The sequence below is a fragment of the Oncorhynchus keta genome, chromosome 28 (genome assembly GCF_023373465.1).
Source record: "Oncorhynchus keta strain PuntledgeMale-10-30-2019 chromosome 28, Oket_V2, whole genome shotgun sequence".
In the NCBI taxonomy this organism is placed as follows: Eukaryota; Metazoa; Chordata; class Actinopteri; order Salmoniformes; family Salmonidae; genus Oncorhynchus; species Oncorhynchus keta.
In genome coordinates, this window is record NC_068448.1 from 35,308,972 (window position 1) to 35,332,069 (window position 23,098).

The following is a 23,098-nucleotide window of genomic DNA, read 5'->3' on the forward strand; positions in this document are numbered from 1 at the left end:
GTCCATCTTCATCACACTAATACATTTGTACTGGAGAACAATATTGCAGAATACTAAAGAAGAGGTCATGATAGACACAAAAGGCTGCTAGCAATAGACTAGATCCCCTGTTATAAATATAGCAATCTTTATTTTACATAGGCTTGTTTATTCAAAAATGAATGGTTTTCTTTAACAGAAAAGTAACAATTTTGACCAAACAACAAATTAAAACCATTGAACATCTTTAAACACTAAAAAGCATTTTTTTTTTTTTTTTTTTTTTTTTACACTGACCAATGATGCACCCTTTGCAAGTCATCTTAAATCTCTGCATTGCACAGAAAATAAACAATCCAAGGGAAAATTAGTTACGCTTGAGGCGGTGTTTCAATTGGTTGAACACTATCAGTTACATATCCATGTGGCCATTGACTAAACATTACAGTGGTTGTAATGCCCATCCCATGCATCGGATACAAACATTGACAAGCTCTTGTTATGAAGAGACATTAAACGGTAGACATGTTAATACTCTGTGCATCACTGTTTGATATTAGCTAAATTGGTAGGGTAGACATTCCTTAATTTTTGCTTTAAAAAAAAACATTCCTTATGTTTGACCATGGACGGTACTGCGTCCCTACAGGTATAGTTAAATACTTGGTTAATGATAAGACCCCATACAAAATGGGTGGATTGAACTGTTCCACACAGGAGAGATAACTGATGGGCTATTGTGTAACAGACCAAAGTTACCAACTATGAACAGAGAGAAACCTAAATGGGGATGCAGCTGCCATGGCACCAGTGTTGCTCTGGGGGAGTTGGAGTGGCTGTAGGGGTAACATCAGGGAGTGAAGTGGAAGAGAACATCTAAACATACCCTTCATTGTATTCATCAGTTACTAATCAAGCATTTATAGCACAACACTTAGGTCTAACACTAGCCTTTTCAGGCCGTAGTTTTGAAACCTTCCCATCTAATGCAAATACTTAGCATTTAAGGCAACTGCTGCATAACGACTAATGCATTTTTCACATACATCCCCACTTGGAGGAACTGATTAACACGGGTGCCAGCCTGATCGACTCCTATTTCATCAACGCTACAGTATAACCAAAGCTCAACTAAAAAGCAACACAGTTGAATTCATTTTAAAAAATATATATAAAATGTTTGTTTTTTAAAGAGAAAAAACAGATGAATATTGTAAAAGGAGTGTGAGGAGGTTGGAGTAACACCTATCACTAAAACATTCCAAACAAATTTTTTTTTGTCATCCATGGTGACAAAAATGACTTGCGGTGGACAGAACACATACCGGTACTCATAACTGTTGCTTGAATATCATAATGATGAGCTAGATTCCTAACAGTTAAGAGTCTGAACGCATGTAACAGATAACGAGAAGTGCTCCATTTACTTGCATCACATATGGCACAAGTTAACTGGAAGCATACAGCAGGAACTGTGTTCCATCTCTCAGAAACAGTAGTATTAATGCAGGTCCATTTGTACTGCAATCACATGGGAGAAAATGAAGTACATAGCCATATCATGTAAACATGATGAGACAATGGTCCCCTTGTTTGGGGCTTATTGAACATAATACAATTCAGCGTCATAGATCATGCAGGCCCCTCAAACTCAACCCTGGAGCTTGCAGCCAGTTCCAAAGCTTTTCCCCCTATTGTTCCCCTCTAATCAGAGACTGATTTAGACCTGGGATACCAGGTGTGTGGAATTCATTATCTGGTAGAACAGAAAACCAGCAGGCTCTAGACCTCATAGGGTAAGAGTTGAATAACCCTGATGTAGGCTATACAGGATAAGGATGACATAGGATCAACAACAGAAATGCAAGGCAGTCTTCGCTCATGACCATGTGTTCTTCCACAATGCTATTCGCAATCTCTAATGACAGCTTTTCAGATGGTTCAAACAGAATGCAGAAATACTATAAAGAAATACTCTGTGCTACACCTTAAACAGAGAACTAGCATTTTTCTCTGGAGTGGAATACAGGTGGGAATTGTATGTAGATGTGCTGAACAAGTACCATTACTGAAAGAACAGACCGGCATTTAAGTCATATTGCTCGGACAGAAACACGCGAATACACTAAGCGTTTTTCTCATAGCTAAGTATATCATTTGGTTAGGTATAACCTGCTCCTTCCTATGGATAACATTTTATTTCCAGTGCATTTGGATAGTGGTAGCATGGTTATAATAAGCAACATTAACCCCTATCCACAACCTTTGGTTAGATAACTGATAAATCTCAAATAGTTTGTCACCAAACAACCAGGTTCTTCTTTTATGACAAACTACACCTCAACAGAAAACATATTCCTCATTCTCCTCTTCGGCTAGGTACCTTTTACACCACACATCTGCAAAAACGTATCACTATTGCACACCAGACTGAAATAAATTATCTTCAATAAAAAAAATCTCATTTTCCCCACCCTCAATGTATTCATAATTGAATTGGCTAATACTGCGTTCATAACCAAGTGGGAAGGTAGTAATTATCAGTTGGGTGTATTCACGTTTTGAACTGGGAAATATTATCAAACTTGGGAGGTCATTAGAAGGCTTCTGATTTTTTCGCTATTTTTTGCCCATAAAAATAATATCCATATTTCACTTTCTAAATCTAAAGGAAGATTAACAGAATCAATTTTGTATTAACAATTTGTATTTTGTTCTTACCATAAACAACTGCTGAAAATACCGGCAAGCTTGCTGTCTCGTTTGTTGACAAATGACGTCAGAGAGGTGCAAGTGGGAAACTGAGCACAGGAAGATAGTTTCCCACTAGTAATTACCAGTTGGAGGGGCATTCATGTAGATTTTTCCCAGTTGTATGCTGGTATTTACGAAATGACGAGATGTTGTGAACGCAGCATTATACATTCGTAGAAAGACTGCCTCCAATTCATCTCATCCAATGGGAACCCTGTGGAGACAAGGGGGAGGCGGTTGAGGTAATTCCACCAGCTCCAGCCGGACGGTGTCACCACCTGTCAGTAGTGTCACCAGACCAGTTACACCAGACGTCTTTGCCTGACCGAGAGGCAGAGGCGGACCGTAGGTTGGGGGGTTTGATCTTGAACACGAAGATGTGCAGGTGAGAGGCGATCTGGTTGCAGACGCTAACGCAGTAGCGCACTAGATCAAAGATGGACAGGAACTGGAGATAAAACAAGAGACAGAATAGATGTCAAATAAAGTACATTTAAGGCTCTTTATTCACAGAATTTGTTGAATGTCAATCATCTTTTGCCCCTGAAAATAATTGCATGAATATACTCTAGGCAATCTACACAACAGTGATGGACTTTGGTATACTACTTTACCACTCAACTATGGGGTTTTGACATCTTACTTTGGCTAGAATCAGTCTGTGAAGTCAAATGTTTATCTGCAAAATGACAATTTCCTTGTCATGTTCATGAAATTCTATTGTGTGTGGTATGACCGATAGGGTGCAATGAAGTTCTCTCGCAGTCCTACAGTAGGCTTAGGCTTCTGGAATCTGCTTTGAACCTGCCAGGCAACAGTGTGATTGCGGGGCGTTCCTGCATGTGGCTATTCCTGAATCTGCAGGAACGCACCCCTGATTGTCTATGCAATTTAAAATGTGGGTCTAAGGGAAATAAAAGCATCAGAGTTTCAGGCGTGAAGGACATAGTGTCCTAGCTGGCTAGCTACCGGTGTCACTCCAGTCTTCCAAGCTACTGAACAAAAATATAAATGCACGGTGTCAGTCCCGCCTCCCCTGCTATGTACCGGAGTCTTCCTAGCTACCGAACAAAAATATAAATGAACCATGTAAAGTATTGTTCCCATGTTTCATGAGCTGAAATAAAAGATCCCAGAAATGTTCCTATACGCACAAAAAGCTCTCTTTTACCTGTTAGTGAGCATTTCTCCTTTGCCAAGATAATCCATCCACCTGACAGGCGTGCCATATCAAGAAGCTGATTAAACAGCATGATCATTACACAGGTGCACCTTGTGTTGGGGACAATAAAAGGCCACTAAAATGTGCACTTGTATCACACAACACAATGCCACAGATGTCTAGTTGATGGAGTGTGCAATTGAAATACTGACTACATGAATGGCCATCAAAGTTGTTTCCAGAGAAGTGAAAGTCTAAAGAAATTAGCTCTGGAACATTTAATAGAAGACAAGACAAAAATAAGTTTGGAGATTTGCATAACATATTTGATTAATCAAATTTTATACTAAGCTAAGATATGGAATTGTTTTAAGATGTTCATACCATGGATCATTTAGCTATTTGATTTGGAATTTTAGGACCCCTGTAGGTATTCCCCACAAACATGTTTTATATTATTTGATCAAATATTTAATTTGGCCTTTACTACTATAGCCCATAGAAACACATTGAATAACACAATCATAAATGGTGTCAGTCAAAAATAAATAATAAGGAATAATGTTGATGTGTCTGTACCTATATCTACACTAAACAAAAATATGAACACAACATGCAACAATTTAAATGATTTTGCTGAGTTAAAGTTCCTATAAGAAAATCAGTCAATTGACAGATATTCATTAGGCCCTAATCTATGGATTTCACATGGCTGGGAATACAGATTTGTATCTTTAGATACCTTAAAAAAGAATGGATCAGGAAACCTTTCCGTATCTGGTGTGACAACTATTTGCCTCGTGCAGTGCGACATCTCCTCGCATAGAATTGATCAGGCTGTTGATATGGCCTGTGGAATGTTGTTCCACTCCTCTTCAATGGCTGTGCGAAGTTGCTGGATATTGGCGGGAACTGGAACCTGCTGTCGTACATGTCGATCCAGAGCATCCCAAACACACTCAATGGGTGACATGTCTGGTGAGTATTCAGGCCATTGAAGAACTGGGAAATGTTCAGCTTCCAGGATTTGTGTACAGATCTTTGCGACATGTGGCCATGACAACCGTTTATCATGTTGAAACATGAGGTAATGGCGTCGGTTGAATGGCATGAGAATCGGTATCTCTATGCATTAAAATGTCCATCGATAAAAGGCAATTGTGTTCGTTGTCCATAGCTTATGTTTTCCCATACCATAACTCCACCATTGGGCACTCTGTTCACAAATTTGACATCAGCAAACCACTCACACACACACAACGCCATACACAATGTCTGCCCGGTATAGTTGAAACCGGAACTAATCCGTGAAGAGCACACTTTTTCAAGATGCCAGTGGCCATCGAAGAGCATTTGCCCACTGAAGTCTGTTACGACACCAAACTGCAGTCAGGTCAAGACCCTGGTGAGGACAACGAGCACACAGATGAGCTCCGAGACGGTTTCTGACAGTTTGTGCAGAAATTCTTCAGTTGTGCAAACCCATAGTTTCCTCAGCTATCAGACCCACATTTGAAAATGCTGGATGTGGAGGTCCTGGGCTTATGGTAGAGAAATGAACATTCAATTCTCTGGCAACAGCTCTGGTTGGCTTTCCTGCAGTCAGCATGTTAATTGCACTCTCTCAAAACTTGAGACATCTGTGGCATTGTGTTGTGTGACAAAAAAAAGAAAAAAGCTCACTAACAGGGATGAGAAAAAAGCATTTTGTGCATATGAAAAGTTCATGGGATCTTTTATTTCAGCTCATGAAACATAGGACCAACACTTTACATGTTGCGAGTCTCATCTTTCCATAGAGTGTCATTCTATAGTTAGTAAGACAAATATTTGTGGGGAAAAGTTGAGATTGTCCCGTCTTTCAAGAATCTCTGAGCTCTAAATACAGCAACATTTTCACTCAGCCTCATGGCAAAATAGCTAGCTACCTATCCCACCCACCATGTACTGGAGTCCTAGCTTGCTAACTAGCTAGCACCCAGTGTATTAAACGCCTGCCTTACAACTGCCCACATTAACAGAACCCGACCGACCGTTGTCCTAGCAAGCTAGCTACCGTTGTCACCCCGGCCTCTTCTTCTGTTGGTTGATATCCAACGTTATGGTGCATTACCGCCACCTACTGTACAGGAGAACCCTTGCCTCCCGCCTGTGTACCGGCTTAAAAATTGATCAATAAAAGTATGTAGAAGGGCTCCTGCAGATGCAGGAATGCCAACATGTAGAAACACGCCAAATTATGGGCCACAATTGCACCCGTCCTCCAGGCAGGTGAAATTTTGTCCCGAAGACAAGCGTTTAATTCACACTAGTGTTCTTTCCATTTGTTACATACATTAGCGACTCGCAACAAAAAAATAAACCTAGCCAAGTTATCACAGTTCTTCTCCTTTACCTCCGTTACGCGTTTCTCACCTCAATTCCGATCCGACCGCTCCCTCTACACACACACGGGTGCTGCGAACACAAGCTCCCATTAGGCCTATAGAAATTAGTGCCTATAAAAATGTACCCAACTGATGGGCTACACAAACAACACTGTAAACAAGCTACATTCCTTGCTAAATCATGACAGCCTCATATCAAATTAAAAACGGACTGGTTGATTAAAGTAGGGAAACGTGTTCCAACTATGAGCTACAGTTTAGGAATAATATATTTGTCTCGTTTATTTTCTGTTTTTTTGCGAACTGCTATAGTGTCCCATTTAGAAAATGGAGTAAATGGTGAACAGTGATATTGACGAGAACGAGGCAACATTTTCAGTAGCGCGAGTCGCGGCTCAAATGGAGCTTGCAGTCTTTCATTTAGGAAATGACCTCACAACTTAAGTAGGCCATTGACAATGACTGCATATCAACTGCAGCAATTTCTGTATTGAGTGTTTTTTAAACCCTAACTGTTAACAATGATGACGTGCAGAGCACTTCATATCCGTGGCAAATAATTTTAAAGATGCATATCCCCCTTAATAAAGTTACAGCATTGATGCGTTAGGTAGGCCTATTTGTTACATTTTTCCCTTGATGATGATCGGGACCTGTTAGTGTTAGTTTTGTGATAACTGCACTGTGATTTCAATTCTGTGGCGAAAACCGTTTTTTTCTTAACATTAACGGTAAAATGTTGTTTAAACGTTTAAACAATCACACCCCTACTTGGCACATACAGTGCCAGTCAAAGGTTTGGACACACCTACTCATTCAAGGGTTTTTATTTTTTTACTATTTTCTACATTGTAGAATAATAGTGAAGACATCAAAACTATGAAATTACACATATGGAATCGTGTAGTAACCAAAAAAGGTTAAACAAATCAAAATATATTTTATATATTTGAGATTCTTCAAAGCAGCCACCCTTTGCCTTGATGACAGCTTTGCACAATCGTGGCATTCTCTCAACCAGCTTCACGAGGTAGTCTTCACTATTATTCTACAATGTAGAAAATAGTACAAATAATTTAAAACTTGAATGAGTAGGTGTCCAAACTTTTGACTGGTACTATACATGCACATGGATGAAGCTATTAAGGGCTATGGTGACTTACCAGTGCCACCCAGAGGACCAAGTACTCATCTATGAAGCTGTTAAAATACTGGTCCAAGAAGAGCAGCCCTGGCCCCAGGTAAGCCAAGTCATGGAGATACATCTCACTTTTTGTCATATGAGCTACCTGTAAAACAAAAAACGAGAGAGAATCAGCAACGTATAATAGAGTAAATAGAGTAAAGACCAAATAACTATATTGAGTCCAATTAAAGACATTGGACTAGGGCTGAAATTCAATGCAAGGTACGTTATAGCGCACTATAACAGACTTAAAAGTAATTTACCCTTGAGCCGACAGTTATACCAAAACAAGTGGCGGGTGTGGATACTGGAATGTATACTGGCTTTTTCAGCATTTCATGTTTCACGGTCATGTTCAGTAGGCACAGAATGGAAGAAATCTATGCGAAACAGAGGTACTATCTGAACTTGTCCAATCAAAAAACGTTTGTGTTCCGTTACACAACACTTCGCTACAGTGTGCCCTAACGGACACGATCCAGGTCACCTGGTTCCTCACCACTAGCTTGTTGGTGATCTTGGCCGACACAAACCCAAAGGCCAGGACATAGAGACAGGGGTGCTTCTCAAACAGCTGGGACGCAGACTTCTTGTAGATCATGACTGCCAGAATGATGACTGACCCTATGTGGAAGAACGGCGACAGGACACTTGTTCCCTGAGGAAGAAGGGACATGGCTGTCACAATCACTGTACAGCTGAAAATTCCACTATCCTTATCTGTCTCTAAAGTGATAAATAAACCACAAGGTAAAGTTCTGACTAGTAGCTTGGCTGATATCAATGAAACAGGCATGATAGTCATTCATGTCACTATTTTATGGAGGCCTAGAAATGAAGCATCCAAGTGCTTTGGTATTTAAGCAATAGAAAAGACTGGCTACTTCACCCAAAATTGTAATATGTAATATGGATCATATTATAAACCAAAGTTGAAATAACCAATCGTACGGTTTTGTGACAAATTCCCACGCACTGTATACTTCCACACAACAAGTCATCTTTTATCAGCCATACAATTCAACCCTCGTTAGTCAGGACGGATCACGTCATCCTCACCGCTATGGTGGACCCGTTCTTTCCTACTCCTCCCGTGAATATGACCCGGAAGTAGTTGGTGCAGGAGAAGATGGCTCCCGCCACAGTGAGGATGGCTGGAATGAGCTTAATCTGGATGTTCACCACAGGGATCTGTGTGTTTGGGGGATTTAGTAGTAGCATAGCCCTTTTTCAATATTTTAGAAACACATCCATTTCCTACCTTCCTTAAAGTAAACACAGACCTCAATTGGTGGGATTGGTGGAAGTAATAGCGCGGCAACTGGGCTTTCACCTATCCAATACCTTATAGATCTGTGCTTACCTCCAGGAAACAAGGAAAGGATGCATTCAGCAAAATCGGCAACAAGGACGCGAGTCTTAACACGTTAACCAACATGCTATAACTTCCCTACATGACATTCTTGAGGCTATAAATGTTTAACTGCATGTATAACAGTGTATTACACTAGATTCAATACAAGGACAAAAAAAGGATAGAAAATGCATCAAACTACAACTACAATGCATGTAACAATTAGCATTAAGGTAATTTCTTTCATTTCCAAGCAGTAGGAACAGGCCATAATTTGCTGAATCAAATGGGTTAAATTAATTACCAAGAACTGCCAAAAAGCTGGTCCTCCGATGGCAGCCAGCAAATACATGATTATAATGAAGAATTGCACTTCAGTCACATCAATGCTGCACAGGCAAAGAGACAGAGGAATCATATGCAAACGGTTAAGTGATTTCACATTTCACACAGTTATCAAAATCAACATGCACATAGCACCCCCTAGCAGGTCCTGCACAAACACCATCCATTCCTCTGGGTTGTGGGTTAGTTGTGTAGTTGTGAATGTGTGTGGGGGGGGTGTAGAGAACATGTCCCTCAAAAGGCTGAGAGGAACCTGATCTGATAAGGTTGATTTTTTTCTGGCGGACAACCTATAACTCTTACTCTGTCAAGGGCTTACATCATATCAAATCAACCATACTCCCAGGACATTTGTCCCTTGTCCTTGTTGTGGCTGTTCCCGAAAGCCAAACAGATAAGCAAATGTTGATACACACCCGGTCAAAAGTTTTAGAACACCTACTCATTCAAGGGTTTATCTTTATTTTTTACATTGTAGAATAATAGTGAAGACATCAAAACTATGAAATAACACATATGGAATCATGTAGTAAATCACAAAATATATATATTTCATATTTGAGATTCTTCAAAGTAGCCACCCTTTGCCTTGATGACCAGTTTCATGAGGTAGTCACCTGGAATGCATTTCAATTAACAGGTGTGCCTTGTTAAAAGTTAATTTGTGGAATTTCTTTCCTTCTTAATGTGTTTGAGCCAATCAGTTGTTGTGACAAGGTAGGGGTGGTATACAGAAGATAGCCCTATTTGGTAAAAGACCAAGTCCATATTATAACAGCTCAAGCTAAGCAAGGAGAAATGACAGTCCATCATTACTTTAAGACATGAAGGTCAGTCAATCGAGAAAATGTCAAGAACTTTGAAAGTTTCTTAAAGTACAGTCGCAAAAACCATCAAGCCCTATGACGAAACAGGCTCTCATGAGGACCGCCACAGGAAAGGAAGACCCAGAGTTACCTCTGCTGCAGAGGATAAGTTCATTAGAGTTACCAGCCTCAGAAATTGCAGCCCAAATAAATGCTTCAGAGTTCAAGCAACAGACATGTTAACATCAACTGTTCAGAGGAGACTGTGTGAAATCAGGCCTTCATGGTTGAATTGCTGCAAAGAAACCCCTACTAAAAGGACATCAATAATAAGAAGAGACTTGGAAATCTGTCCTTTGGTCTGATGAGTCCAAATGTGAGATTTTTGGTTCCAACCGGCGTGTCTATGTGAGATGCAGAGCAGGTGAACGGATGGATGATCTTCGCATGTGTGGTTCCCACCGTGAAGCATGGAGGAGGAGTGATGATGTGGGAGTGCTTTGCTGGTTACACAGTCTGTGATTTATTTATACTTCAAGGCACACAACCAGCATTCTGCAGCGATATGCAATCCCATCTGGTTTGCGCTTAGTGGGACTGTCATTTGTTTATCAACAGGACAATGACCTCCAGGCTGTGTAAGGGCTATTTGACCAAGAAGGAGAGTGATGGAGTGCTGCATCAGATGACCTGGCCTCAACCCAATTGAGATAGTTTGGAATGAGTTGAACCACAGAGTGAAGGAAAGGCAGCCAACAAGTGCTCAGCATATGTGGGAAGTCCTTCAAGACGGCTGAAAAAGCATTCCAGGTGAAGCAGGTTGAGAGAATACCAAGTGTGCAAAGCTGTCATCAAGGCAAAGTGTGCCTACTTTGAAGAATCTGAAATATATTTTGATTTGTTTACATTTTTTTGGTTACTACATGATTCCATATGTGTTATTTCATAGTTATGTCTTCACCATTATTCTACAATGTAGAAAATAGTTTTTTTTTTAAATAAAGAAAAACCCTTGAACGAGTAGGTGCGTCTAAACTCTTGACTAGACTGTAGATTAAAGGAAAGCTCAGACGGGGTGCCCACCCACTCACATGCCAAAGCGCAGGGTTCCTGACACGTAGGTCTGCCAGTGAGCACAGTAGAACATGAACATGCCGGCGAAGCAGCAGAAGAACATCCAGTCGGGGTTGGTTCCAAGTTGGACGGCGATACAGGTGCCCAAGACCACAAACACTAAGAGAGGGGAGAGAAGTCAGAGACAGAGAATATGAGAGAGAGACAGAAACATAGAGAAAGAGAGCGAGAAAGAGAGCAGGTGGGTGATAGAAAGTAAGAGTTAAAGAAGCAGGTATATTCTGATTCCTCACTTTGTCTTAATTGTGTGTGGAAATGAAAAAAATATTAGTACCAGTGACATCAATGCATGCAAAAGAGGGAGAGAGAGGGAGAGAGAGTGATAGAGAGAAAGTTCAATTACACAACATGATGTTTCTCAGTCTTAAATCATTAATGTTGTTTACATCTGTAAGTGTGTTGTGTACATTTATGTGTATATTGTGTCTGTCTTTAGGTGCATATTTGTTGTGTCCGTCTTCCATGTAATTTGTAGCCTGTGAGTGTTTTGTTTATGGTAGTTTGAGACGGTATACACACGCTCCAACACACACACCTGTTGAAAGGGAGTCACAGCCATGGTCAAAGAGCTCTCCCAGTGGGGTGCTGCTATTGGTGCGCCGTGCCTGTTTCCCATCGATGGCGTCCAGTGATTGGTAGATGAAGAGGCCCACTGCACAAGACAGGTACACCCACAGAGGTGCCTGAAAGGTAAAGGGAACAAACATTCAACATTTACAATAGACGCTCTACTAGTGCTCCTCGACTTCCACAGAAAAGTATGGGTTTCGGCCTTTATGAACACAATTTCTATGTTTGGGTTATAGGATGTTATGTCCAATCCATAGGTCAAATTGGGCTTGGGAAGTCCCTACTAGTTCATAGCCACACCCGGGGGGGTGGAGCTTTTCATTTTTGGGAGAAAGACAGGTCAGTTCAGGTGACTTTTAAAAAAAGACATTCTTCTCCAAAATGAATTAAAATAAAATGATACTGAAATCTAAAATCTAATTTCCCCCTCTAGAAATAAGTCCCATGGGGCTCCGCTCCACTCATAGAACTGGAGTTACAACTCTGGTAACTATCGTTCTATATCGTGGAACTCCGCCCCAAAGGGGAGCACCGCTCCTAGCGGTTTAAGGCGGAGCGGAGCGCAACGCTCCAAAATGTACTCCTGCCGAGCCTAACACTTCCCACTTAATGAAAAGGTCGGGCTCAGCCATGGCTGCGACTAAGTCCCGCAGTACTGTAACACACTGTCCCAATATACTGCGTCCTCAGTCCAATCCGCCCTACTCAGTCTAAAGGCATTGCCAATGACTAGTGGGCAGATAAAACACAATATCAGCCATACTAATCTGTACAAGCAGATAGATGATACTTCAATATTAAACAATTGGTCTAATAGTTTTGTAATACCAGTTAAAGAAACTATATCCCTCATCCTTCCACCCAAACAGTCATAGACTTGTGGGCAGGTTAGAAAACATGACTCTACTGTACTAAACCTTCAGCCAGGAGGCATGCTATGTAGTCATTCTAACAGGAAAAGGCAGAACTGATGGAACCCTGTCCATTGGTCCTCTCCATTTAGTTCTAGTCCTCCCATCAGCAATGCTGAGTGCAGGCTGAACCAAGTAAGACATACTCGCTGATTCCTCAGTGTAACCCACCACACTCAATCCATTAGCCAAAGCCAATGATTAGTGGGCAGATAACAGAAAATGGGCCAACCTTCGTAGGGCTAGCAACAGGGCAGCATGTTGAGGATCCGAAATTCAAGCCTTCATAGTCAGTGGCTAGCTGCAGACCCAGGTAGACAATCCGATGACTGGGCCATGGTCTGCTCTTTTCCCTATTCACAGCGAACCCCAGAAGCCTGAGATTAATCACTGTCTGTGTTGTGTGTGCGATTGCCAGCTCTGCTGACGGGGCGAGAACCAGTAGGTCGTCTAGGTAGGCCAAGACCCTTATCCCTTGACGATGCAACGGGTCCATTGCCGCCTCCACGCACTTGGAAAAGGTGCCAGGATGTACCCGAATGGTATTCTCGCATACTTGTACGCCACCCCTTGGAAGGCAAAATGCAGAGACTTCCAGTGATGCGGCTGAACCGGCACATGGAAGAACACGCCATTTAGGTCTATGCTTATACAAAAGTCTTTGTTGTGGACACATTCCAGCAGATGTTCTATCGTAAGCGTTCGAAAGGGCCGTTTGGCTACGCTCTCGTTGAGAATGCGTAGATCCAACAATGACCTCATACCCCCAGTCTTTTTTGGCACTAGTTAGTAGGGCGAATATAGCCTGCTGTTCCGTTGTTCTAATCGGGGAAATACTGTGACCTCCTCCTTCAAAGGTACCGTAATCTCTTTCACAAGAGCGGCTACTTTCTCTGCCGATTTCATCACAGTTTCCACCACGGTCGAAAACGGTGGAGGAGTCCAGTAACCCTTCTCCAGCGTCCAGCTTAGCCAGTGAGAGGGTGAGGGTGCAACTTCACTGCCACTCCCAATAATGATCTGAGAGCGGGAGAGAGTGAAGTTGTGGTGCCTTCAGTAGGAAGGACCTGTATTCCTCTATGGCCCATGCCGCCGCTGTCCTCCGACATAGAAGTGGTGGCACAGCCCAGGGTGGGCCCCCCTCAAAAGGGGGAGGAAATATTAGTGGAGTGACAACACGGTTACACTCGTAACCTTGTGGTTCCAGCCCTCCGTGAACGCAGCACGGGTCTGAACTGCACTGAGGCTATTGCCTGAGTTAGTGAGCAGTCTCCAACAGCGATTGAGTCATCAACCCAACACAGGGTTGTGTACACAGGCTGTTCTTTAAACCCTGAGCCACATTACTCCTAGGAGTCTGGGGTCTAGGGTTTTTATGAGGTATAGCATGGTGGCTCATCAAGAGTGTCCGCTTTGCTGCCCTCTTATCATTGCCATTCATAGCGTCCTCATGTGTGTGCTTAGCTACGCACCCATGGTGGGCTGTACTACACACAGAGTGGAGAGAGAGAACCTGAACGATCTCTAGTTTGTTATGGAAAAGAGGTTCTCGTGACAAATACAATTGGAATCTAGTCTTTATTCAACAAACACGTTGGCTCCCCCATCTCTTTGCAGGGGAGCGGGGGGAATAGTAGGCGCTGTTGAACAGAGCGTTACGCTGTTCCCCCTCTTCTCCCCCTCGTCCTGTCATGGTCGCTTCTGGCTGCCCTTAGGTTGTCGCCAGGGTGAAATCATGACCACCTCTCTCGCCGGTGAAGCGGCTGCTCTCTCTGGCGCTGCGGGAGTGGAAAGGCCCACTCTCTGTGAGCTGGATGCTGCTGTTCCTCGGGCTATCCGTCTGGCCATAGACCAGGGTCTACTGGAGACAGTGAAACTAGGTGGCTCTCTGGAAAGCGATCTAGATCCTCCTGCCAATGGCAGGTGTCTAGATAATTGTTCCCTCCCCTCCTCCAGCTTTCCGAAACGCTTTGTTGCCTCTTTGAGACCGGCTCCAACTCCAAAGAGGCCGGCTCCAAAGAGGCCGCTGTTAGATGGGGGCATTCAACAGGGTGGCTTTGTCAGATTCCTTCATGGCCGTCAGAGACAACCAAAGGTGTCGTTTCCCAACCTCCCCGCATACACAGCCGACTCCTGGGTGAGATGAAGTACAGCTCCTATCTCCTCGCATGACAGCTCAGTCTTGTCCGTGGTGAGACGGGATAGAGAGGCTGCCAGGATATTGTTTGCAATATTGTTCACTGCTGCTACAGCCTGGACACCTAATGCAAAGGACTTCTCTACCATCTGAGCTGTGAGCCTGTCCTTTGTAGTAGGTAGAGTGGGCTTTTTGGATGACTGCCAGGAGCTCAAACCAGGACGAGGTACGCAGCCATGGCGTGCCCGAACCTGGGGATCCCCTGGGGCCATCTGCAGTCCCTCTGGTGAATGGGGTGTTAGCTTTTACCGGCACTCTCACCCTCAAAAGGTGATCCCCATGAACCTTCCACATATTTTCAGAGCGAGGGCATAGCTGGTGCCAGTGGCACCGCCACCCTTCTTGTTAGAGAGTACAGCAGCCCTACATCATGTCCACTTCTGGGTTGGAGGGCAGCATGATCTCAAGCCGACTCGCAGCCCACTCAACGAGCCCTGGAAAATCAGAGCGCAAAGAGGCGGTTGCATAGGAGAGGGCTGCTGAAAATTCAGAGTCCGTCTCATCCTTGCACTCTCCATAGGGAGTTTTGTTTTTTTTATGATCAAAATCGGTCAGTGGGTTAGACTGTTCCGGAGAAACATCCACACACTTCCCAATATCCTCATCTTCTCTAGAGGTGGCATCATCATATGATGCCTCAGAACCTGAGGCTAGCACAGACACGGCGTCCTCGAGGGATATCCTCCCGAAAGAACACCAATCACTGTTTCCTCTCCTTTAAAAGATAGGAGGGAGCAGCTTGGGCATTCCGGGGGTCTGTGAGATCCTAGACACACGAAACATAAGTCGTGTGACTCCACAGCCGCCATGGTGGGGCAGCGACACTGAGCTCAAGAGCTTCTGAGTTAGGTGGAAAATCTGGAATGCTCATTCTAGAGGGACGACGAACACTTGGATATCGACGGCGGGTTCGTCCTAAGACTTATCTTCCCTTCTCGGCTTCTTCAGTCTAGTCCAAGTCGCTGAAAATAATGGGAGGCTGACTGAGGGGAAGCATCCCCTTATATAGGGACACCTGTACTCTCATTGGCTGCAGGTGTGTGCATAGTTCTCTCTCAGGCTATTCACTGCCTAGGCAGTGGGGTAAACCACTAGCAGCAGAGCTCCCCTATGGGCCGAAGCTCCACGATATAGAACATAACTACAAATTTAACTGCAAACATAACTACAAAACTGCAAATTGACCACAAGAAGCTAAAACACTGAGGTAAATCTTCAGTGAAAATTGGATATATTTGACTAAGGGCAATGTTGTCCGGATGGTGGAATTTATTCACATGAGCGAGTACTCGGTTCGGACTCAATACTGTGTGCCCCCGTACGCGCACTGAAATCAAAGCCCACCGTGATGTATAGTATCTCCCACCAGGCGGAATGCTGTGAAAAGTGTGTCCCGGGTCTGTTTGAGTTGGGTTTTTTCCCCAATGTATGCTTTGGCCACAAATACAAGTATAGGATGAGTTGACAACATTAACTGGGTAGGAGTTAACAGAATATTAATTTTTCCCATGTACAGTTACTTTAATGTAGGCCTGCCAGTTGCACCTGACTTGTGTTACATTTAGCCCCAGTCTACCCTATACATTAAAACGACATTGGCAAGCGCCGACACTGTTAAAACTCTAGTTCTGAAAAGCTGCGGTTCACAAATGTTGGGGATTTGAGAAAGAAAAAAAGTGTAGTAACACTAGAAAGTTCTCAGGTCCTACAGTGGCCATCAAAACTGCTATCAGAAGGTTTGTTCTCTTATGACTGCATTAACAATGTTGTGCAATGACTGGGCATGCATGTTTCTCTCCCTATGCGCTGTGCAGCAATCACTGTTTGAAAGCACCGGAGAGAAACGTAAGAAATGTAACACTATGGAGGGGAGGTTGAGTCAATTGCAGATTAAACAATATCCTCAAGTTCTCATTTTCAGAAACAAGATAACTTAACAACCTTGCCTATATTACAGTCAAGCATCCAGCTCCAAAGCTTTAGACGATCAAAACAAACCCATGAACTTGATTTCTCCACTGATCCTGTGTGGCTCAGTCAGTAGAGAAAGTGTTTTGGGTTCGATTCCCAATGGGGCCACCATTATGAAAAATCTCCACTCATGACTAAGTCGCTTTGGATGAAAGTGTCTGATAAATGTCATACAGTGCCTTCTGATAGTATTCAGACCCCTTGACTTTCCACATTTTGTTGCAGCTCTATTCTAAAAAAAAAAGTGTTTTTATTTTTTTTAATCCTCAGCAATCTACACACAATACCCATAATGACAAAGCAAAAACAGGTTTTTAGAAACATTGCACAATTATTTAAAAAAAAAAAAATATATATATATATATATATACAAACCTTATTTACGGAAATATTCAGACCCTTTGCTATGAGACTCAAAATTGAGCTCAGGTGCATCCGGTTTCCATTGATCATCCTTGAGATGTTTTTACAACTTGGAGTCCACCTGTGGTACATTAAATTTATTGGACATGATTTGGAAAGGCACATACCTGTCTATATATATGGTCCCACAGTTGACAGTGTATGTCAAAACTAAAACCAAGCCATGAAGTTGAAGGAATTGACCGTAGAGCATCGAGACAGGATTGTGTTGAGGCACAGATCTGGGGAAAGGTACCAAAATATTTCTGCAGCATTGAAGGTCCCCAAGAACACGGTGGCCTCCATCCTTCTTAAATGGAAGAAGTTTGGAAGCACCAAGACTCTTCCTAGAGCTGGCCGCCCAGCCAAACAGCAATCGGGGGAGAAGGGCCTTGGTCAGGAAAGTGGTCAAGAACCCGATGGTCACTGACAGAGCTCTACAGTTCCTCTGTGGAGAATCTTCCAGAAGGACAACCATGTCTGCAGCACTCAACAAATATGGTAGAGTGGCTAGACGGACGCCACTCCTCAGTAAAAAGCACATGGCAGTCCGCTTGGTGTTTGCCATACAGTACCTAAAGACTCTCAGACCATGAGAAACAATATTCTCTGGTCTGATGAAACCAAGATTCAACTCTTTGGCCTGAATGCCAAGCGTCACGTCAGACCTGGCACTATGCCTACGGTGAAGCATGGTGGTGCTAGCATCATGCTGAGGGGATGTTTTTCAGTGGCAGGGACTGGGAGACTAGTCAGGATAAAGCCAAAGATGAACGGAGCAAAGTACAGAGAGAACAACCTAACAGAACTTGAGAGGATCTGCAGAGAATGGGAGAAAATCCCAAAATACAGGTGCCAAGCTTGTAGCATCATACCCGAGAAGAGTCGAGGCGATAAATCGCTGCCAAAGGTGCTTCAACAAATTACTGAGTAAAGGGTCTGAATACTTATGTAAAATGTGATATTTCAGTATATTATAAATTAGCAAAAATGTATTTTAACCTGTTTTTGCTTTGTCATTATGGGGTATTTTGTGTAGATTTAATCCCTTTTAGAATACAGCTGTAAGAAACATAATGTGGAAAAGGTCAAGGGGTCTGAATAATTTCTGAATGTACTGCATGTATGCATGTATGTATATGACTCAAATACTAAAGACCATGCGACTGTGTAGCTAAAAAATACATAACAACCCACATCCGATTCTAATCGATTCACAATTAAGCCAGCTTGAGTAAGCTAGTCTGAGGGAGACCATTCTAAATGCCTATTCCTACACTCTACGGCTCGGGAGGCAGGAGAAGGGGCCTGAGGCTAGATGTGAAACCTGAGGACGGGGACACGGGTGCCTGTCCCCAAGAGCCCTGTAAGGCATCCCCCACGTACTGCAGCAAAACAAGCACACATGACATGAAGCATTGTGCAAGCCTGGCCCCAGTGACCAAGAGAAAGGAAAAGCAAAATGTGTCTATTGTTAAATATTGATAAACTAACAATAATTGGTCAACCTTTTTCCATTCACAAAGTCATAGCCTAGTCATATCTACTTTGTTAAAATTGACAGCCTTAAAATGCCCTTGATCTATTCTATAATGTTGCTTAAATCATTTTTAAGCACAACACTTTTTGTGGTGACACATACATCCTGCTGTATCACATCTTCTAAGCAAAAGCATTAAGGCAAGCAAACTGGTTTCGCAATTGACAGGCTACATTCCTAAACAGAAAGGAAAACGGCTGCACACTGCTGCTAGTTTCAATATGTCCAAATTGTGTTGTTTTATCCTAATTGAGTATTGTATGTATATTACTATAAATATTGATCATATTCCTTGTGTATGATCATATATTTTGATACATTGAATGTTAATATTGTGAACTTATGTTATACATTTTTTCCCTCCTGTTTCAGGAAGAGATGTCACAGAGTACTGCCCCTATATATAGGGCCTTCCACCACCACCTGGGATATGGATGCCTGATGAAGACCTTGGGGTCAAAACGTTGTCATAAATAAATATCACCTGGGAGCATGAGCAGCAGCGTTCAGCGCTTTCCTTTCTGTTTTCCATGGGTTTGCCTACAACTCCAGCACCTACGGAAAGTACCTGAATGTGTGCATGTTCTACAGCTTTTGTACACTCATAAAACACACATCCTTTCATGAACCGATTGATAATCTACAATCACTCGTAGTTGAAATGTCAATCTTTAGACATTCATGAGGCCAACACAACAACATGTTACGTAGGGGCAATTCCACAGTAACAGAGTGATGCTGAAACTGATTTTTCACTTGAAAATGTCAAACAAAAAACAAAGATTGGCAAGCTAAACAAACCATAAATCTATGCACAATGACTAATTTTAATCATTTCCACAGAATTTTTACAAAAACACATTTATTGAAGAACAGTGCAAATGCTAAGTTTGGTAACAGAATGACATGTTGTGCTGTTGGTGCCATCATTCTGTTACCAACACTTGCCTCTGCACTGTTCAAGTATATGTGTTTGAGAAAAAAAATGAAGTGAAAAATCATAGTCTTAGCATCACTCTGATACCGTGGAATTGCCCGTATTACAACGTGCAAAACCCCAGAAAAAGAGTCATAACTCTTCAACAGGTCAGATTCCAAAAACATGTCACCAGTACCAACTCACACACTTTTGTCTTAGTTAAACCACATGGGTAGTGTTGACATTAGACCTCCATATGGAAGATCACAGGTAAGACTGCATGGCGGCCAAAACACCTACACCTGCTCTTTGTCTGAAAACCTTAGCTGGTGTCAAATCCTTGCATCCTGGTTTCCTCAATTCCTCTCAAAGCGCATTTAGAGGAGAGGATCCAGGGTCCCTCCTGTCAACCTCCTCCAATGAGCTTTGAGAGGAATTACAGAAACTTGGATGGAGGGAGGGAAGATTTGACAGCAGGTAACGTTTTCAGACAGCCAAAGAAGTGACATTCAAATTCAGTGAGTTGGTCCTGTGTAGCTCAGTTGGAGCATGGCACTTGCAATGCCAGGGATGTGGGTTCAATTCCCACAGGGGGCCAGTATGAAAATGTATGCACTCACTACTGTAAGTCGATCTGGATAAGAGCATCTGCTAAATTACTAAACTGTAAATGTAAAAAGTCAATGTTTGTGGCATTCTGGTGTTTTACCATAACACCATGTTCATCAAATACTGTTACTGTAAGATGGTTTAGAATAGCTTGATTCTCAGAGACAACAAGGACAGTAGGTATAGTGTAGCATTCTTATCTACAACAAATTGTACCCAACATTGACAAAACAGAGACAGACATTTTGATAAACCTTCGCTTTGAGAAGGGAAGACTATATATGACAATTACCCAATCGATACTATTTTTTTACCCTGTTTTCTCCCCAATTTCGTGGTATCCAATTATTTTAGTAGCTACTATCTTGTCTCATCGCTACAACTCCCGTACGGGCTCGGGGGAGACGAAGGTTGAAAGTCATGCGTCCTCAGATACCCAACCCAACCAAGCCGCACCGTTACAACAAACATTGACCTAATAATCCATGGTTATTACTTAGTAGGAATACCTGCTGATTAATTAATTAAAATATGCATACTCAGTGGGAGGGAGGGCCATTTGAGTGGCCGTGAGTTAAAGAGATCCAACATCAAATTCTTTCCAGGGCCTAGAATTCCCAGTGATGCCCCTGCATGGACCTACCTGTTCAGTGGCAGTGGGGCAGTAGTACACCAGCACCAATGTGGTGAGAATGTTGATGGCCAGGCCCACAATAGTGATGAGGTTGGGGGCTATCCATGCTGGCACACATGCCACTAGCCACTCCCAGTAGTGCTGCATGAAGGGCTCCAGAAGTGAGCGACCTGCACTGCTGTATCTGTGCTCCTCTAACTTCTTCAGCTGGTGGCGCGACAGTGGCGGAGCCGGCAGTTGGATGAGCTTACTCAGGACACAGGAACTCCCCCCACCACTGCAGGCTGTAGTTGGACCTGCAGTGGTAGTAGGCCTGTATGAAGGGTCCACACTCTGGTCCTGAGGGGTCCATGTCGTTGTCCCCTGGCTTGCCTTCGCCGCCCGGGTCCGTGGTGCTCTCTGACCGGTGCTGCTACTCATAGGGGAAGTCGAAACCGCACTTCACGTGGCGCCTGCTCTGCCTACGACTGCCTCCGCCCCGGTCCAATCCAGGGAATCCACAGTGGGGCCACAACCGTTTTACTGGGTTGAAGCCTAATGAGGAGAAAGAAATATTTATATTTTATTTGACCGTAATGTTAAGCATAATTTGACTGAGGCAGCACACTGAGCACAAGCTGCAGCGGGAGGGCTGGTAAAACAGGAACTCATCAACCATACATGCTTATCATATGTTTCCTGATAGATTCTGCTAATACTGAAAACAACAGTCAGTGAGACAAAATAAATAAATAAATGCAAGACTTGCATAGTTAAAGCATTGAATTACAAGGGTATATACCTTGGGTAGATATGTGTATGCTTACTCATAGTGAATAATAACCTAATCATGTCTACGAAAAATACATTTTTTTTTAAACAATGTTGAATAATTAGTTAGGAGGTTCATGTCATGTTGCCCTACAATACTTGTTAGGTAACGTCGTTAGCTAGCTACCAACAAAATCAACTGGCTAGCTAGCTAACGTTCCCTTGCTAAGCTAGCTATCTATCAATATTAGCTGTAGCTAACTAAAGGCAACTGTCACAACATATATTTTTATCATATTACCATATGTATAAAATTTAAAATAGGTTGTCAACACAATAATGTTATAAAGAGCTGAGTTGACATGCAGTTGTCCTTCGGAAATCTCTTACCTAGCTTGATTCCGTTACACGGAAGCGGTGGCCTCTATCGTTGTCTGGCTAACAGCTAGTGCCTACTACACTACGGCAACCTCGGCCTCTTCTGTCAGCTTATATGTAGCTAACAAGAAAACAAGTGCATAGAGCAGCGACAGCAGTCTAGTTCCCAACGAGTTAGAACCGTTTTCGGGAAGACTAGGATCAGCTGATGCAAGTGAATATCACGAAACTCGACCGCGGCTTTGAGAAAGAGCGGAAAGATTTTTGACAGGCAGGCGTAGGGATTTCCCACTTCCGTCGCACAATTTAAAAATACCTGCTCCTTGACTGCATTCAATATCTTTTTATGATCATTTAGTATGACATACAATATATTACAATAATATATGAATAAACCATTGCGTTAGTTTAATATCAAAATAACTTAAATGAACTGTAAATGGAATGAACAGTGGTATGTCAAATGAAGACCTTGTGGTATTATGGACTCTTATTTTGAAATACCCAAAGTCAACTACTTTGTACCTTAATCCAAATTGCTTTTGCTTTTGGATTGAGACACAACATCTTTGTATAGATACACTACATGACCAAAAGTATGTGGACACCTCCTTGTCAAACATCTCATTCCAAAATCATGGCTATTAATATGGAGTTGGTCCCACCTTTGCTGCTATCCCCCTTTGGGTTGTGCCGTGGCGGAGATCTTTGTTGGCTATACTCAGCCTTGTCTCAGGATGGTAAATTGGTGGTTGAAGATATCCCTCTAGTGGTGTGGGGGCTGTGCTTTGGCAAAGTGGGTGGGGTTATATCCTTCCTGTTTGGCCCTGTCTGGGGGTGTCCTCGGATGGGGCCACAGTGTCTCCTGACCCCTCCTGTCTCAGCCTCCAGTATTTATGCTGCAGTAGTTTGTGTCGGGGGGCTAGGGTCAATTTGTTATATCTGGAGTACCCCTCCTGTCCTATTCGGTGTCCTGTGTGAATCTAAGTGTGCGTTCTCTAATTCTCTCCTTCTCTCTTTCTTTCTCTCTCTCGGAGGACCTGAGCCCTAGGACCATGCCCCAGGACTGTCCCCAGTCCACCTGGTCGTGCTGCTGCTCCAGTTTCAACT

At 42.9% G+C, this 23,098-nt stretch overlaps 1 protein-coding gene across 1 annotated transcript; it reads right to left on the reverse strand.

Annotated features, from left to right (window-relative positions):
* Positions 1–105: 105 nt before the first annotated feature.
* LOC118361206 (choline/ethanolaminephosphotransferase 1-like) lies at positions 106–22,279 on the reverse strand. Its single transcript, XM_035740946.2, has 9 exons — positions 22,001–22,279; positions 20,870–21,394; positions 11,643–11,790; positions 11,065–11,206; positions 9,127–9,211; positions 8,528–8,659; positions 7,968–8,126; positions 7,446–7,571; positions 106–3,181 (listed from the first exon to the last, which is right to left on the reverse strand). Exons 2-9 carry the CDS (start codon positions 21,278–21,280, stop codon positions 3,005–3,007), a joined length of 1,380 nt encoding a protein of 459 aa, XP_035596839.1. The 5' UTR covers positions 21,281–21,394; positions 22,001–22,279; the 3' UTR covers positions 106–3,004.
* Positions 22,280–23,098: the final 819 nt, after the last annotated feature.

What these genes read in the sequence shown, in the direction of transcription:
- LOC118361206 (XM_035740946.2), bottom strand. Translation starts at nt 21,280, where the DNA reads ATGAGTAGCAGCACCGGTCAGAGAGCACCACGGACCCGGGCGGCGAAG. An exon ending in GGAACCCTGCGCTTTGGCAT is followed by an intron (nt 9,212 to 11,064) that starts GTGAGTGGGTGG and finishes TTGCCTGTGCAG; the next exon opens with CATTGATGTGACTGAAGTGC. An exon ending in AGATCACCAACAAGCTAGTG is followed by an intron (nt 7,572 to 7,967) that starts GTGAGGAACCAG and finishes TTTGTTTTACAG; the next exon opens with GTAGCTCATATGACAAAAAG.